The sequence below is a fragment of the Motacilla alba genome, chromosome 1 (assembly GCF_015832195.1).
Source record: "Motacilla alba alba isolate MOTALB_02 chromosome 1, Motacilla_alba_V1.0_pri, whole genome shotgun sequence".
In the NCBI taxonomy this organism is placed as follows: Eukaryota; Metazoa; Chordata; class Aves; order Passeriformes; family Motacillidae; genus Motacilla; species Motacilla alba.
Genome location: NC_052016.1, coordinates 98160329 through 98177321, shown reverse-complemented (window position 1 = coordinate 98177321; position 16993 = coordinate 98160329). Strand labels below are relative to the sequence as shown.

Here is a 16993-nt window from a genome sequence, read left to right as displayed (position 1 = left end):
ACTGAGGAAGAGGCAGGCTCCATCAGAAGATGGGAACTTAAAATTCCTTCAGCTAAATGCACACAAGCCCACCTAGTTATAGCTTTCTACTTCCAGAACAAGTTTCTCAGTCTGGAAAGTTAAGCCATAAATTAAACATTAATGGCTGCTGTCAACTTCCATTCTGTACTCTATATTAAAAAAACTTCCCGATCACATTTAACATTTTATTCTTATTTAAAAAGGAAATATTCAGACATCATGTCATTTCATATTTGTATGCCAAACACAAATACAAGCTGAAGTTTCATCCTTTGCTCTTCACAGAGCAGCTCAAACTTAACCACCTAGAGCACAACTGCTGTTTTATCACCCAGCTATATCTCAACAGCACCCAGGGTATGCACTGACAGGATTAGAGCAGACTATGCAATGTGTTCTTTTCAAACTAGCGAGAGCAAAACCAGCCAGTAAACTGTGGGGGCATTGATGTACCAACAGAGTACAAGCCTGTCAGCTTCAAGGGGCAGCTACAGCCCACTGCTGACTGACACTGCACTGCGCTCTGGTAGCTCCTGTTTTGCACTGACTCATGCAAAGGGAAGTTCAGATGCACCTGATGATGCTGATTATCTCACTAGGTGGGTTTGCTAGACCAAATGGTGAACCAAACCCACAAAAGGCATTGGGTGGGTCGTAATGCCTGCTCTGCATCGTGGGCTGAGCAGCTGCAGTCCCACCTCTACTGCTCCATGTGAGACTGAACACAAGGTGCTGGTGAGATCACAGGCCTCTCAGCAGCACTCAGCCCAGACATACAATGCCCTCATTTTTCCTTCAACATGAGCAATCATGCCAGACTCCTTTACTTGCTGTCAAGCAATAAATGGAGGTGGCATTAAAGCATCTGACAGCAATACTCATATCTGTGTAGTCTGAAAATTAATGTAGTCCTGCTGTCAGTAACATCCTCATCTGCAATAAAATTTATGAAGCCATAATCTCACTCCTGAACATACAAAGCACCTTTATAAGACAGTAAGAATTGGCAATGTTGTAAAACCATAAAACTAGATTCAAAGTCTCAAGCTAAACACCTTGGAAACAATCTGTGATGAAGTTATACAACATTAAAACTTACATACTGATTTTTTTAAAGTATACACGAACTCATACAAATGAAGTACAAACCATGCTGAACAAAATTTTAAATTCTTCTTATTAAACTTCAGACAGCTCAAAATATCAGTTCTTACATCAAAAATGTTATTATCTATAATTTCAAATCAGTCTTTCTGTTCTCAAAAATGAGGTATCATGTCCCAAAAGTGGGCCACAAGAAACACAGCATCCAATATCACTAATATTTGAACAATCAATTGTTTTTAAGGTGGTTTTCAGTTTCTGACTGCACTGGCTACTCTGCTTAAAACCTGGGTATTTTCAGACTTTACACAGGGTAAAACTAAGTCCCTCATAATTTTATTATTCTTACCCAGTTTCTTTCATATCATGGCCTAATGCATTAGAAATAATTAGAAACCTGGTCTCTTTTTTCTTTTGTAATTTCTCAGTCTGACTGCATAACCTCAAACAAGTCACATTATTTCTAACATTTACTCTCACTGTACTCAAAGTGTGGGAGTGACAATAGCTTAACTCAATAGAGTGCTGTGATGCATAACTAAATAGCCACAAAGTGATCTACAGCATGGAAAATAGTGCAACAGCCACTGCCTGACAAAAGCAGAAGATGCAGGACTTTCCTGGCCTACAGCTCAATGTTTAATCCACTAGATTGTATTGGAAAAACTGCTAGAATGATAAAATTGATAGTTGCTACATTAAGACTGCCTTTGTCTTAGCATTTGCATGATTCACTGCAAATGTTAACTATCAAAAATTTCTTAAACTATTTTCTTTAAAATTGGAGGAAAACTGAGTAACATTGGAAAAATACTCATCATTAACACAAGTATTCTATTTTCCCTTACAAATCATGAAGTGCTTAGAAGAACAACTGAGATACTGTTGTAAAAGGTATGTTATAAAATGTATAAGATACAAGCAAAAAAACCTTTATTTGGCTATCTTCACTTGCATAAGAATTCATACAAAATATTTACAAATCTGTTCCCACTATTATGGAAAACCAAGCCCTCTTGCAGACTCAACACAAAAACCAAGCAACATTTAAAGAAATTGATAAAATCAGAGTATCATGTAAATCATATTTACACTGCCTGTAATATCATGGAACCCAGAAACAGCTTTTAAGAGTTGGGCTCTAGTAAGGATGCAAACAGTAGAAGTGATAAACTGCACAATCACAATCAGAGAACATGCTTCCAGCAAATCCTGTGCTCCTCATCACTCAAAGCTAGAGCAGTCTGCACCTTACATTACCACTGCTGCCCTAGAAAGCACCCTGATCTAAAAAGCTTCCACAAATTCACTCTGTATAAATATTGTAACAAAACAAACAATGCAGAAGCTTATCTAAATATTGGCTTTCTTCAAGTGATAAATTACAAAGGGAAAGTTTTCATATCCTACAGGAAATAAACTCTTAATCTATTGTTCTAAAGGCACTGTCATAAGAGGCTTTGGGGTAAGAAGACAGGGACACACCAGGGTAAACAGAATAGATCTCATAGCTAAAAGCCTGTTAAAAGCCTTTCCATCACCAGTGACACTGAAATGTGGCATTAAAGAGGATCAATATTTTACAAGAGAATGTCACAGGCTGAAGAGGCTGTCCTGAGGCTTTCCTTGTATCACATGCACAAGAGTGTATTATCTGTCTCTCCAAACAAAAAGAAAACCTCATCTTGCATGTATTTTCACATATGCTTCACCATACATGTCTACATTCTATGTTGGAATGTGCGTGCATTTTAAGTGTCATTTTCCAACCTGGTATGTGCAGACTTGCACAGAGACTGAAAAGCCAAGACACTGTGTCCAACCCTACCACAGAGAAGCATCTAAGAGGCATTTCCCCTTGCATTTATCTCAGACTTTTGCACAGGCCAGATATTCATGTCTCCTCCTAAACAAATACTGTGTTTCAAATGTGATCTGTAATATATACTTACAAGAGGAAAAAAAAAAAGTAACTGGCATAGTATCCTGTTATATCATTTTGATTTCTTGCTTTGTTATAATGACTGTTTTCACAAGACCTAATGTCATAAACAGAAAACAGAATCTGCTTCAAAAGAAGAAAAGTACAGAAAGTGGAGTCACACTGTGTAGAAAATTTTGCAAAGTACCAAACTCTAAACGTAATTTAGGGCTGAAGTAATGCAATTATCAGCATTCCCATGTATGGAAGAGGGCCTAGAGATCTGGCAAGGAATGTTTTTCACATTTAAGATGTACTTGTTGCCATTCCTGTGGCAACCTGCCGACATAATTATTTTAAGCACTACCTGCAGATACTATTTTCAAGATGGCTCCACTCCCTGAGGAATCAACTGTTATTTATAGGGCCTGAAGTTATTTGATACTTGAGATAAACACACCCTCCTTGTCTCAGTGACCTGATAGTTCACATTGTTTTAATTATTTCTGTAGGCAGAATCCTGACCCCCAGTGATTTATGCACACTTGTTATCCACCCTACACTTATCACCAAAACCCAAACCATACTAATGGGCAAAACTTCCTTTTTAGGGAAGCAACATACCTGTCCCAGAGCTAGGAAACCCATGAAACTGCCATGGCCTTGTTACAAATACTCTTTGCCAAGATATTTTTTTTAACCCTCTCACCTGGACTTCTGAATCCGCATCAACGTGCTGGAGTTGAAACCAGGTGTCTCTGTTATGATACTTCTGCAGATCTTCTTTCTGTATAGCTACCTTTCCTGAAATAAAACAAACCAGAAGCAGAGTTTAAGACATGCTGGAGCTCCACCAAGAGATATTTCCATCAAAATCAAGTTGCAAAACTATGATTTAGGGCCTGTCTATTCAAGAAAGGCTTTAGAGCAAGGAAAGATTTTTTTGGGGAATACTTCTTTACACAATACAAAATGATGAGCACAATACTGATGGATCATACAATTCTGATGAGCACCTTTTTCCCACTGCATTTTGTGAATGACTTGAAAATTTCTAAAGTTCTACTCACCTAGCAGAGCGAAGCACTGGAAACTATGGACAAGCTTATAACAAAAACATCATTATTACTTACTTCTCTGACATGCAATTAAACTTGTGGGAAGAAAAGCTTGGAAAACGTTGCAGAGATTTTTTTGTGGCTGATGTCTGTAACAATCCCAAATTAACAGTGCCCTGCATATGTTATTGCCAACAGTATTTCAGGATAAGGCATTTCAATGTACAGTTTTGTAGGAGAAGGGAAACAACTAGAGATGTCAAATCACAGCAGATTCCCACAACTGCATTTTGGGGCCCTGTAAACCCCTCTCTCTCACTCAAATCTTTCAGACTTGGCATTACACTAGCCAGAGCCACCCAAGGACTATCCCTGACTCTAAAGAAAAGCCAGTGGGGGAAACCCACACCAAAACACTGAAGAGTTTAACTCTTTTTTTCCCCCCTCTTGCCCCTACCAAATTATCTGTTTTGGTAGGTACAGTAACAGCACCCAGCTCCACGCTGTGAACTAAGAGCCTGCATGAATGTGAAGGGTCAATGCAGATATTTCTGTCCTGCCCAGCCTCTCTCAGGCAGTATGTAAAGCACTCTCTGAGGAGCAGTGAAACTTTTTCCAAGCATTTTTCTTTGTATACACAAAGCTGAGTGTGGCATGCCTGAGGAGCACGTGATCCTCAGCAAGCTGCTTTGGCTTGGGTGGCTCCCCAGGCACTGAGCAAAGCAGCATGTTTGAAGTGAAAGAACCCACGGCAGTCAGACACATTGACAAGGCTCGAGGAAGCTGGGGTTTGGCAATGTGGTTGGGTAGACTTCTGCTGCTAAAGTGAGTTGCTCACATACAGTTTGCAACCACTGCCCTGTCATAAAAACACTGACTTTCTTTAACCAAATGTTGTTAAATAAAATTCACCAATGGATATATTTTTCTGGGAAAAAGAGTACCAAGGCAACTTAAATTCATGCAGTTTGGCCAGATGTCAGTAATACATTACCCCAGCAAACGTTAACAGAACACATTTACAATGAAAAACAAAAGCAAGAACACATGATCAAAGACTACAAAAGTGGCAAACAAAAAGCATTTCCTTTCAGAAATCTAAAAGCTTACAGAAGTCCTAGCAGCATGTTACTACACACCAGCATTCCCTCAATTTATGGCCTTTTCCTTTAGCTGGATGGCTTCACCCATCCCTCCTGCTTGCTGGGCTATACTACCTACCGTGCTGCAGCTGCATTCTTCTGTCACCTCAAGCTGTTTCTGATGACAGTTTCCAGATTTCCAGTTCCAGTTTCTAAAATACCCTGCCATTCTTCCACAACTGCCCTCCATAGCATCTGGCAGGGTTTCTGCTCTAGTTTCCCTTTCTGAACCTCTGACCCATTATTTCTAAGTCCTGTTGATTCTGTCCTCAGCACCGTCCTCTCACTGCTTGGCCTGTAGAGATTATCAGATCCATCTCCTGTCAAACATTCAACTGGAGATTAACAAGGGAGACTCTTTATTGGATATGCAGAGCAAGCCACTTGAAACTTCTTAGAAAAGCAATAATTAAATTACACAAACCAACACAATATTATGGCAGGAAGGGCAAATAAGACATCTGAACTGTGCTGAACAGAAGACACCAAGTTATTCTGCTGAGAATCCATGGGATGACGACTGTTTTTTCAAAGCTTATACTTTTATTCTCCAACCACAGTGGTTTGTGGGGAATCTAGTTTCTCTAAAACACTTTGAGAGGAACACATTGAAATGCATGACCTTCCACTAATTGCTTTGGACCTCATTTGAAATTGTTTACTTTCACTGCTTGCTATCCTCACTCTACCCTTTAATCTCTTGCAGAAATCCTCCACTCAACTGCAGCGTGCACACACTTCGCAAACACTGTCACCTGCCATCATCTCATTCACAGCCACCTCCCCTGTAGGGAGTGCCCTGCAGAAAACTCAACAATGGTTTCCCAATATCTGCATCTACACAGGGTGTAAACGGTGTGATCACTGCCCCCTCTTTCAGCAGGGAGTCCCACTGCTCTCTGCATCAAGGATGGCAGGGTAACCCAGATGGGTCTGGCCACCAAGTCAGTGCATGATTGCAGCACAAAGTGTTCACAGGCAATGGCACGTGCCTCCAGCTCTGAGGGAGTTAACATGGTGATAGAACTGTTTTGGTTAGGAAACTGTTTGAACAGCACTGTTTGCTCTGCACACAAGCAAGTTTTATTAATGACTGAAACTTACTGACTGGGCTGGCTATTATCCAGGGGTTTTCATTGCATACCAAATGATCCACAAAGAAGAAAAATCTACTAGGGAAAAAGAAGAGGGTGGCAGTAAAAAGAGAGCCTACAGTTTGGCCAGTCTAAACATATACAGAGCTACATTACTGACAAGGCAGAATGTTTGATCTGCCCTGTTAAACAGTTCTCTGCATACACAAAGAAGAGCTTCCCTCACAATTTGTAAATAATTCCTCACCTGCACCAGCCATGTCCACATGCTCATCCAGCTCACACTCCTCTTCCTCATCACCTACATAAAACACGGTGCAGGTGCTGAGCACGGTCGTGTTTCTACCCTGGTCTACACAGTCACTGCTCTTCCACTGGCTGACCTACATCTGACCTGGCTCAAACAACTTCCACAGCACCAGAACTAGGCTAAATCTAGGCCAATAATCACAAGCTGTTGGCACCTGTCATTTGACCTGACACTACATGATAAGAACCTGTAATTCTCCCTGAAGATAAACCCGAAACGAGAGGTCAGAAGGATTTACCACCACTCATTTAAAAGGTGTTTTCCTCTTTGTGGTTCTTCAGCATGCTCTCGAACTCGAGCCCATTGTCTCACACTCTTTCTCAAGACTTGGGTGGCTTCCAGACAGCATCAAGAAACTCTAAATCTTGCACCTGGGGCACCCAGCCATTCCTGCTGGTTTCCTCAGAGTGGCCCCAGGCTGCAGAGTCTGCATCTGATTAAGCTTTTAGACATTGTATGGGAAGAAGCAGGAAATAGCCAAGCTTGTTGAACAATGTAAGGTGTAATTTCAAAACTTATACTAAGTTACATTTTCAGAAGTTAGAGTCTCAGCAATAACAGCAAAGAAGAAGTAAAAACATTCTTCTCATCTGAAATAATTTCTTTCTGAAGCCTGATGCTCACCACGACCTCAGACTGGGGGAGGGTAGGAAAACCTCACACACTCCTTCGTGTTTTCCATCCATATGGCAACATTTTCCCTACGACCATCCCCCTCCCTACTTCAGACTGAACAGATCTTCACTGCAACATTTAAATCCTAGGCTCTGCATTCAAAACAAAGGTGCAACATGCCACAACTGAGCTCTTCCTTCTGTGTACCTCTCTTTAGGGGAAAAAACAATATACCCATTATTGAGGAGACAGCTTACAGATTAGTAAAGTTACTACCTAGGCCCTGGATGGTTTTAAAGCTGCAAATTCCACTTTGTAATCCCTGGTACAAACTGATTTAAGAGCCTCCTACGTTCTCCACCCATGCACCCCTGTCCTCTCAAGCAGGGCATACTGAAACTGTTGAGGAAATCACGCTAATCTAAAAAAACCCAATCAATGAAAATAAACATTCTGTGCAAGGAGAAGAGAATAAGAAATAAGTTTCATGGGTCACATGTCGGTGGTGTTGGCATTTTTAACAAAAAGGACATTTCAACTGACCTGCTTTAGAGCTTCCTCACTCAAGAGTCACATTAACATAGCTAGAAGACAGAAGACAGCAGGAAATCTGTAATTTGGGCACAGTGGCAGAGGTTTTGAACAGAGAAGAGTAGGAATTACTGGCTATACCGCCTGGGAAAGTGCTTCTGGAAGCACCACACCCTCAGTGCCCATCCCTCTCTGGTCACAAACATTTTTCCAAAACAAGTCAATGCAGCCCATTAACCTGCCCCTGAACATGCCTAGGCTTGTAAAGTCAGGGTCAACATCTCCATACAAAGACTGACAGAATTGATAATTTGGCTCAGGCATTCTCCACCCATACACAATCACCTTCTGTCTGCATTACCTGTTGGTGACAAAAGCGTTAGGCACTGGTTGAAGGATTACATCCCACCTCTTAAGATTAATTTTCTATTTTGCAGATGAGATATGTTAATATTTATGACAGATGCTAGACTAGTAGAAGATTTCTCTACTGAAAAAGTAGTACAGCAGCAATAGGAAAGGAGCTTGTAATTTTAAAAGGGCACAAGGCTCTACCCAAAACATGACCCAACACATTTGGATCCAACAGTTATTTTACAGAAGTCAAAAAATCAGAGCATTTCAGGAGCTCTTGTACCTTCTCTTTAGGTTATCTTTATCTTGGAATACCTACATAGTGAAAACAACAGAATTTTACACACTGCTGCCAGGTGAGCTGATATGATATAATATCCTTCATTAACAATGATTGCAGTACAGTTAATTTACAGCAAAGGATTAGGTCTGAATCACACATTAAAAGGCCCAAAAGCATAATTAACTGAGTCTTCTCTCAGCTCTGAACAGAGACTTTGTCTCCTTCCTATACAATGCAGTATTAGGCAATAAGTGAGCATCAAAGCTACTTCAGAAGTTGCTTCATGTCAGTATGTTAAGTACACAGACACACTGTATCACTGTATTGATTTAATACAACTGATATGAAGGTGCACAAAGAAAGTAGCTTTCAATAGTTGGAAAGACTAGGGACAAACCAGAACCAATTTTTAATCAACACTTTAGGCTGTGAGAGCCTAATTATCTTGAAACAAAAAGCATCATTGCTATTTCAGTCTGCCTAGATGTTTATATTTATCTGAATGAAAGGTTATTTCTCTTTAAAAGAAAGTACAGAAACCCTTCCTGCCTTTTTCAAGAACAGCACCAATTCACTCACCTCTCCCCATAACACAGAAAAAGACTGAAACAAGCAAACTCCCTATTTCAGAATTACAAAGATAAGGATGAGAATTAGGGGCAACGTAAGGCTTCAGAGCCTTAGAAGCAGCAGAATTGTTCCCTCCTGGCTCTTGTGCAGTGCACCATGAAGCACAAGCACTATTAGACCATCTGCTACAATGAGTAAGAACTTAGTGGCAATAATAGCAGAATACTTGCAGCACAGCACCAGTGCATCCACAGATAGTACTGAGGTATGTGATATTCATGACCTCAATTTCATTTGTTTGGGTTTTTTAAACTAGTCCAAATATACTAAGAATATCACTTATTAAATCAAATTTTCCCCTTTGTGGGATTTATCTTGGATAATAAGGCAGAGAAAAGTAGGCTGTGGACAAAACACAGCTTCTATACTTTAAAGTTGCAAGCTGCAGCATAGCATTAACTATCTTCTATCAGGGTTCTTTTGCTGGTCACAATGTAAGAGGTCTCACCTGGCTTCCATCTGAATTTCTGCTCTCCCTCCCTGCTAAAAACACCAAAACCCCCAAACAAAAAGAGCCCATCTTCAACCACACCTCTGGTATCAACTCTCTGCCAGCCTCTCCCTGGGCCCTTAAAAGGGCCCTACATTTGAGACACTGGCTATAGCCTGTGGTTGGTCGCAGTGGGAGAGCAGTTCTGAGCTCCAGACTTGCAGTCACTGCTGTCTGCCTTCCAAAACCCTGAGCATGCTGCCTGCACTGAGCAACCACCTCATCCACCCCCTCATTCTACATACAAACAACATTAAAACTTGTCAGGAAGAGGGCTGCATGAAAAGATAGTCAAAGTTCTAGTACATTATGCTCAGTAGTTTTGTTTATATCTGTAATTCTAGGATGAAGAAGAAAAATACCAGTTTTTGAAAACTCAACTTTTTTTCTCCTGCTCTTGGGACCACCCATCAGGTTAAAAGATATTGTGAGTGCATCCGAACAACTTAATCTATGCAGAGAGTATTTACTTTAGCCTTTCTGTGTATCTGCAGAGAACCTTTCCAGCATAATTCCAGCTTCTATTTTTTTGAGACTTGCTATTGTGGAAGAGTCATCTGTTTCCTTTATTTCATTAGTAGTTATATTTATATCATACTGAGCAGATACGTTACTCCCACATCATCCACCAGTACATTATGGGAACAGCAAACCACTGCCCAAGCCATGGTCAGGCTAGAAGAAACCAAGGAACACTATTCTCTACTGAAATTTTGATCTCTGCTTCATGCTCTATTGGAGGATCTTTCCTGTACTTGACTAGCAAGAAGCACAGTTCATCAGGGATGATTTTTTCAAATTTTTTTTCTTTTAAACCAGTAAAATACTGAAATAGAAAAGGTGATACTTCAGCTACTTTTGCTAACAGTCACCTAATAACAGTAGGTGGTTTGCTTGGATGTTTGGTAATAAATTATGGCAACTCCACAAACACACCTCCTCAGCTTTGGAAGGAACCATTAACAAAGGCACAGGTAATTCAAACACCCAAGCCTCAAACAACTTTCAATTCCAAGGTGTTTTCACTTTGTGTCTCCAAGAGCTATGAGCTGGTTTCATCTACTTTAGTCCTGATCAGCCAAATTTAACTACTTCTGAAGGCAAATTTGTTTTAGTGCTTTACTTTGCTTCACCTCATCCAGCACCAAGCAGGAAAAGAGTTACAACCTGCTAGGATACAACAGCCACAAGAGTCTCAATTGGTCATACAACACACCTCACAACCTGTATGAAGTTGACTTTGAGCAGCTAAGTTATTGTAAATGTAATTAACAGTACCACACACTAGTCTTTTCCCACTGGCTTTCTGCTTCTTCACTGAAAAGCTTTAACATTTTTCATGTGTGCTTTATTCAGCACCATTCCATCCCCATCAGCACAGCAGCATTTTGTTCTATTCAGCTCCTGCTTGGTGCAGATGTTGGCAAGTCAGTTTCATGTATCTCTTACCAAAACAAATGAAGTGCTGAGGTGAGAAAAACCAAACTGACTTAAGTAGAGGATAAATGATTGTGTATTTGTCACCTGAAGGACAGATGATATCAACCAATCTCTCACCCAAGTTTTAAGTGATTTGGTGTGGCATATTTCCTGTTTTTGATCTGTTCTGTATGTTTAAGGTCACAGCCTGGCTGCCTGAGCTATTCATTACACACCTAAAAGAATACCAGCTCAGGGCATATCACAAACATGGTCTTCCTCACTAAATCTAGCTCAGTAATTCAGGCGTGAGAAACCCAGTTTATTGTTATTACAGACACAGCATGTCTCATTCAAAATCTCTTAAAAGCTGAAAAATATCAAAACAATCATTAAAGAACATTTGCCTGATATAGGAGCTCTACTATCCTAATATTCCTTCTGCTGCATCTAGCAAGAGACATCTTTTTTTCTCCATTATTACTGGAGAGACACCAATTGAGTTTTTCAAGTGAGCCCCATCTCCTCTGCATTTTTCTCATTCTAACAACTAGAAGGAAATAGCTATTCTACACATTATAAACATAAATTCCAGCAAACTGGCCTATTACTGCTATTTGACGATTCAGAAACAAATGCAATTTTAAAATGCATTTACCACTGCTTTCAGTACCATATTTCCTACTCAAAGCATCTCAACATACTATATAAATCAGTACATAAACTGTATCCAGTAACAGTCAACATCACATAAACAACAACTTCAAACTAGTTTACTTTCACAGTAACAATTTGCTATATTTTATCTAAAAAAAGAGAAAAATAATATTTCAGATCCACTGAACTCTGCATTTTCATCTTATTTGCATGTCAACCAGCATCAAATATTCTTCCAAGACACAATGGTTCAAAAGTTGTGGCTGTTAAGCTAACAAAATCCCAGATGACTCAGCAAAATTATGATTAAGAAAATGCAAATGTAATAAGCAAACATGCAGACTCAAAAGATATCTTTATCTGCACAATCCTCCCATCCTGTATGCCAAAATACTACAGCATGTTCCAAAACATATCTGCTACACATGTTCCAGTCTGAGTTTGTTTGGCTCTTCTCAGAAGTTTGTGTCAGAGGTTTCAGGGGGTTCTTGTTTTTCATATTCTCTCTCCCACATCTTCCGCTTTTGGTAGCTTAACCATTCTCATCTGTCACACACTGAGTCGCATTTCTGAAGCTAAAGAATTTACCATCACAAACTTGTACTTCTTATTTCAATAAATAAAAGCATGCCTGAGCTCCAGTAACCCTGGAAGTCAGTATTGTAACTGGAAACATTTAACAGTTAACCAAAAGGAATTCTGCTAACCAGCCATCTACAAAAAGTAGCTACTTGCTGAATTCTCACCATTTTGACCCATATGCACTCATCTTCTGTCTCAAAGCCCCCTCAAAACCAAAAAAACAATGCAAAGAGATGTCAAACATTGCGAATTGCACATAGGTAAATTCACAAGCTCAGTAACATATGGACTTTAAATTAGTCTCTCCTGGATGGAAGACACTACCCCCCAACTCCCTCCTCTGAAAAAGTTCATTGCTGGATGAGCACAAGTAACTATATTTTCTTCAAAAGAAGTCTCTCATGATAACAGAATGTTACAAGGGATCTTTGGAATACAAGCAAAGGACCCCTGACTGCAGAATTTGGTGGTTCAGTAGAAAAGAGCTCATTCTAGCTCTACTCTGACCACCTCTTTCAGTAGGGACATCTTCCAAACCTTCCTTGCTCAAGTCTCTTCAAGAAAAGGTTCAAGTCTTAAAACTGAGCTGAACATACACATAGAGCAACTATTGCTTTTAAATCTTACAGACTTTTACAAATTTAAGAGTTCTCTTGTTCAAAAAAAAACTCCACTGTTGAGCTTTGCAGCTGCTGACTCCCATACTGAAAATAGCCATAAGCAGTTATTCCAGAGCACTGCCCCCTTTCCAGAAAAATTTCCAACTACAAGCAGAACTTAGAGAGTAGTATCAAACTGACAATTCTGGATTTTTTTTCCCTTCTCTCCATTGCTATTTATCACACTTCCATATCTTTGAAATGCTTTTCAAAACATGTCTCCATAAGGACAAGGGGAAACAGAAGGAGAAGGAGGAGAGAAAAAAATACTACAATACATAATATGCACTGTAAAATCTCAATGTAAGCAGAAGACACCAGGGTTTTGACTCCTGGTGCTACATCAACACTGACACCATGCTATGTGGTTTGGTTGACACCCTGGAGAGAAGGAATGGCATCCAGGGGGCCTTGGACAAGTTGAAGAGGTGGGACAATGGGAGTTGTTTAACGAGGCCAACTACAAGGTCCTGCATATGGGTCAGGGCAATCAGAAGTTCAAACACAGGTTGGGGAGAGAATGGATTCAGAGCAGCCCTGAAGAGAAGGACTTGGCAGTGCTGGTGGACAAGAAGTTCAATCTGATCCACCAATGTGCACCTCAAATTTCCAAGGCAAGCGTATCCTCAGGCTGCAACAAAAGCAGTGTGACCAGCAGGCTAGAGAGGTGATTCTGACCCTCTAACTCTGCTCTTGTGAGACCCCAGCTGGTGTACTTCTGGGGGTCCCCAACACAAGAAGGATGTGCACCTGCTGGAATGAGTCCAGAGGAGGGTCACTATGTTGATCAGAGGGCTGGAGCACCTCTCCTGTGAAGATAGACTGTTCAGCCTGGAGAAGACATGGCTCCAAGGAGATTTTCCAGCCGCCTCTCAGTGCCTGAAGTGGGCTAACAAGAAGGCTGGAGAGGGACATTTTATAGGGCAAGTAGTGATAGGACAAGGGGGAATGGCCTTAAATGAAGAGTAGCTTTAGAGTAGACATTAGGAACGAGTTCTTTTCTTGTGAGGGTGGTGAGGCATTAAATAGGTTGCCCAGAGAAGCTGTGGATGCCCCATCCCTGGAACTGTTCAATGCCAAGCTGGATGAAGCTCTGAGCAGCCTGGTCTAGGGGAAGGTGTCCACTTCACCATGCTTCAATCAAAGTGTTGAAACCAAAGGGCCTTTAAGGTCCCTTCCAACCCAGGCCTTTCTATGATCTTAAGACCAGTATAGCAACACACCAGTTTGTCTACCTGTGGATTCTGCAACACATGCAAAAGTTAACATTGCCATTTCCTGAAGAGAGTGAAAAATGAAAACGTCATCAATCATTCAAGCATGCAAACAAAAGTCTTTATATTTTCTGCATGTCCCCTTCTCAAACTGCTCCCAGTACCTTTAAGATTACTCTAGCAGCTCCTGAATAATTCCCCTCCAACATCAGAGCTTGATTATTAAAACATGAACTCAGGAAACATGGAGAAAACAAAACTATTTTCACTTCTCTATCTGCAATTTAACATATCTGACATGTATTAAGTGGTTCAAGAGACTTTTTCCAAGAAAAAACCCCTGGCCTGTTGGTGGGTCACTGCAGCTGCTGAAAACTGGTGACACACAAAAGATCAGATAATTCCAACAATGAAAGACTAATCAGTTGAAAGAAGGGAGCTGTTACTTTCAAAGTACAAGGGAAACTAGACATGAGAGAACAAAAAGCTTTCCGAAAGCTCACTCAACATCAGAAATTGACTCCCTCCTCCCCAGGATGCTACACACATGAGCACGCTTACAGACAAAGAGAAGATGACCTACTTTCCTAGCTCATATGAAACAATAATTAAAGAAAAAGCTTGTGACTGCATGACAAACTACTGTAATGTAAAGATACATGTAAAATATCTGCACCACCACTCCATGGTTTAAGATAATAAATTTTATGCCATCATACAAACTGTTGCTCAACATCTGACAACTTCCTCTCTACAATCTCTGTAAAGATAGCTATAGCCATCTATTTCAAAAGAAATGAATAACTGAAAAAAAAAAGTCCAAAATGTTCAAGTGACTTAAAATAGAAACTGTTTCCCTCAATAACAAGTAAGCTTTTACGAAGTTTTTATCCCCAGAGAGGGAAATGAAGTTTTATACAATTTGCTGCAGATGAAATGCATAGCGAGTAATATCTGGAAAAGCAGGAATCTTGTCAATCTCAAACAGGCATTGGAAATCTTTTAGAGCTACTCTGTAGGTGACAGCTTGCTCTGATACACTCCACCAAATTCTGTCATCATTGTACTTGGGGTACCTATGGCCAAGAGCTATTCCTCTGCTCGCTGTTAAGGTAGCCCTAGCTTAACAATACTGCAGGCATGCAAGTGTGGGGGCCCTGGAAAACTGCAAGACTAACAGCCCTGCAGTTAGAAAAAATAAAAAAGCAACACGTGCAGTAACAAATGAGGTTGTCAACATTTAAACAAGGTTTTGCAGCCTGCTTTAGTTAAAGTGCAATCTGCATTCGCTATCGCAACAGACAGCGCTTTTCTCTCCAACTTTTTAATATATAATATGTAATATTGAAGGCAGTTTTGACAACTGACAAAAGAAGGACAATACTGAGCAGCACTTACCACTATCATCATCAGTCCTACCAAGACCCCCAACTCCTAAGGCTGCAAATGATGTAAAAGTTAAGATCCAAGAGAAATAAGCTGTAAGGAAAGTAGTAATTTATGAACACATACCTATGATGGAATCCCTTCGAAAAACATCTCTGTCAAAAATATAAAATGACAGATGGCGAAAGGTCCGAGGAATTTCACAGTAAAAGTCTTCTCCATAGAAGGGGCTGAGTGAACAAAAAAAAACAAACAACATACACAAACACATACACACACACAAAAAAAAAAGGAAAATAGATTAGTGTTGGTATCCTGGACAAGCCAGTGCGTTTATATTTCACACCCAGAACATCACTCTGGACTGTGATGGTCTTTCCCACCAATGAATGTTCACTTTTAAGCACTGTTCCATTTTGACTCTTCCTAAATATCTTAAATGCTCACAGAACAAGATTTTTTAATGAGCAAAAAAGAACAGATACCTCTTTCTATCTGGAAAACAAGTATCCCTTTACAAAGGGGGCAGAGACCACATTATTTGTTAACATACAGTGACTTGAAGGGTAGAGAGAGAGGCCCCTGCTGCCAAAGAATGCTTACAGTCGACCATTAGGATAGAGATCACAAAAGCCTACTGAACAGGACGAGAAAAATACAGTACGGTTCATGGCTTTTTTTTTAAGCATTTAGTATACTTAAGATAAAATGCCTACAGCCATTGCATCTTTTCTCATCCCCTGCAAAGTTTCTTATTGAAAGTCAGACTCAGTGAACTGATGGTAACTAAGCCTTGGAGCTGGCACCATGCTTGTTACCTCTGAGCACTGAGTATCTATTTTTGCATAGTGCAATTGTATAGGGTTTTTTGTTTTAGTTTGTTTTTTTTTTTTTTTTTTTTTTACAGTAAGACCTTTTTTTTTTAAAGGCATTTTAAAAAAATAAGAAAGCACTATCTCAGCATGAAAAGCTCTTTAGGGACCTAAGGGGCTTTCTTTGGATCCTACTGATTTAAAAGGGGGGAAAAAAATTCTCAGACACCTGACAGCAATGCTTTCACAGTTTCTTTCTTTCAAATTACATGGTTAAGGATTTACTTATAGGAACTATAAGCATATATGAACATTATTTATTCATTGACAGGTCTACCATTTTACAGAGACCTTTCATTCCAAGTCACTCATGCTTCAGTAGATCTAAATGAGTCGATGCAATTCAAGTCACATGGACAAATACAGCAAGCGCTGCAGACTTAAAAATATATCTAATTCCAACAGGCCAAAAGCCAGCAAGTTTTTTCTTCCCCTCTTAAACACAGACCTCCTTATTGCCTTGGTTGAGCTCAAAAATGAGACACAATAGTGCTGTAGTTTAAATCACTATTAAAATTTTTATGTTAGGAAATTATAATATCTAGTATTTAAAATATATTAGATATTATAATTATTAATAAAAAGTTATTAACAGTTCCTTGAATAAACTTTTAAATTTTTCAGAATTTTGTCAGGAAAGGTCATTTCCCT

At 39.8% G+C, this 16993-nt stretch overlaps 1 protein-coding gene across 5 annotated transcripts in view; it reads right to left on the bottom strand.

The window, feature by feature from the left end:
- The window catches only part of RASA3 (RAS p21 protein activator 3), a 171434-nt gene that overhangs the window by 65290 nt on the left and 89151 nt on the right, over window positions 1-16993 (bottom strand). For all 5 annotated transcript variants that reach the window (XM_038154294.1, XM_038154257.1, XM_038154275.1 and 2 more), the window contains 2 exons: window positions 15597-15700; window positions 3756-3850 (listed from right to left, as the gene is read on the bottom strand). In XM_038154294.1, coding sequence (XP_038010222.1) covers window positions 3756-3850; window positions 15597-15700 — 199 coding nt within the window. The remainder of the gene's footprint in view (window positions 1-3755; window positions 3851-15596; window positions 15701-16993) is intronic.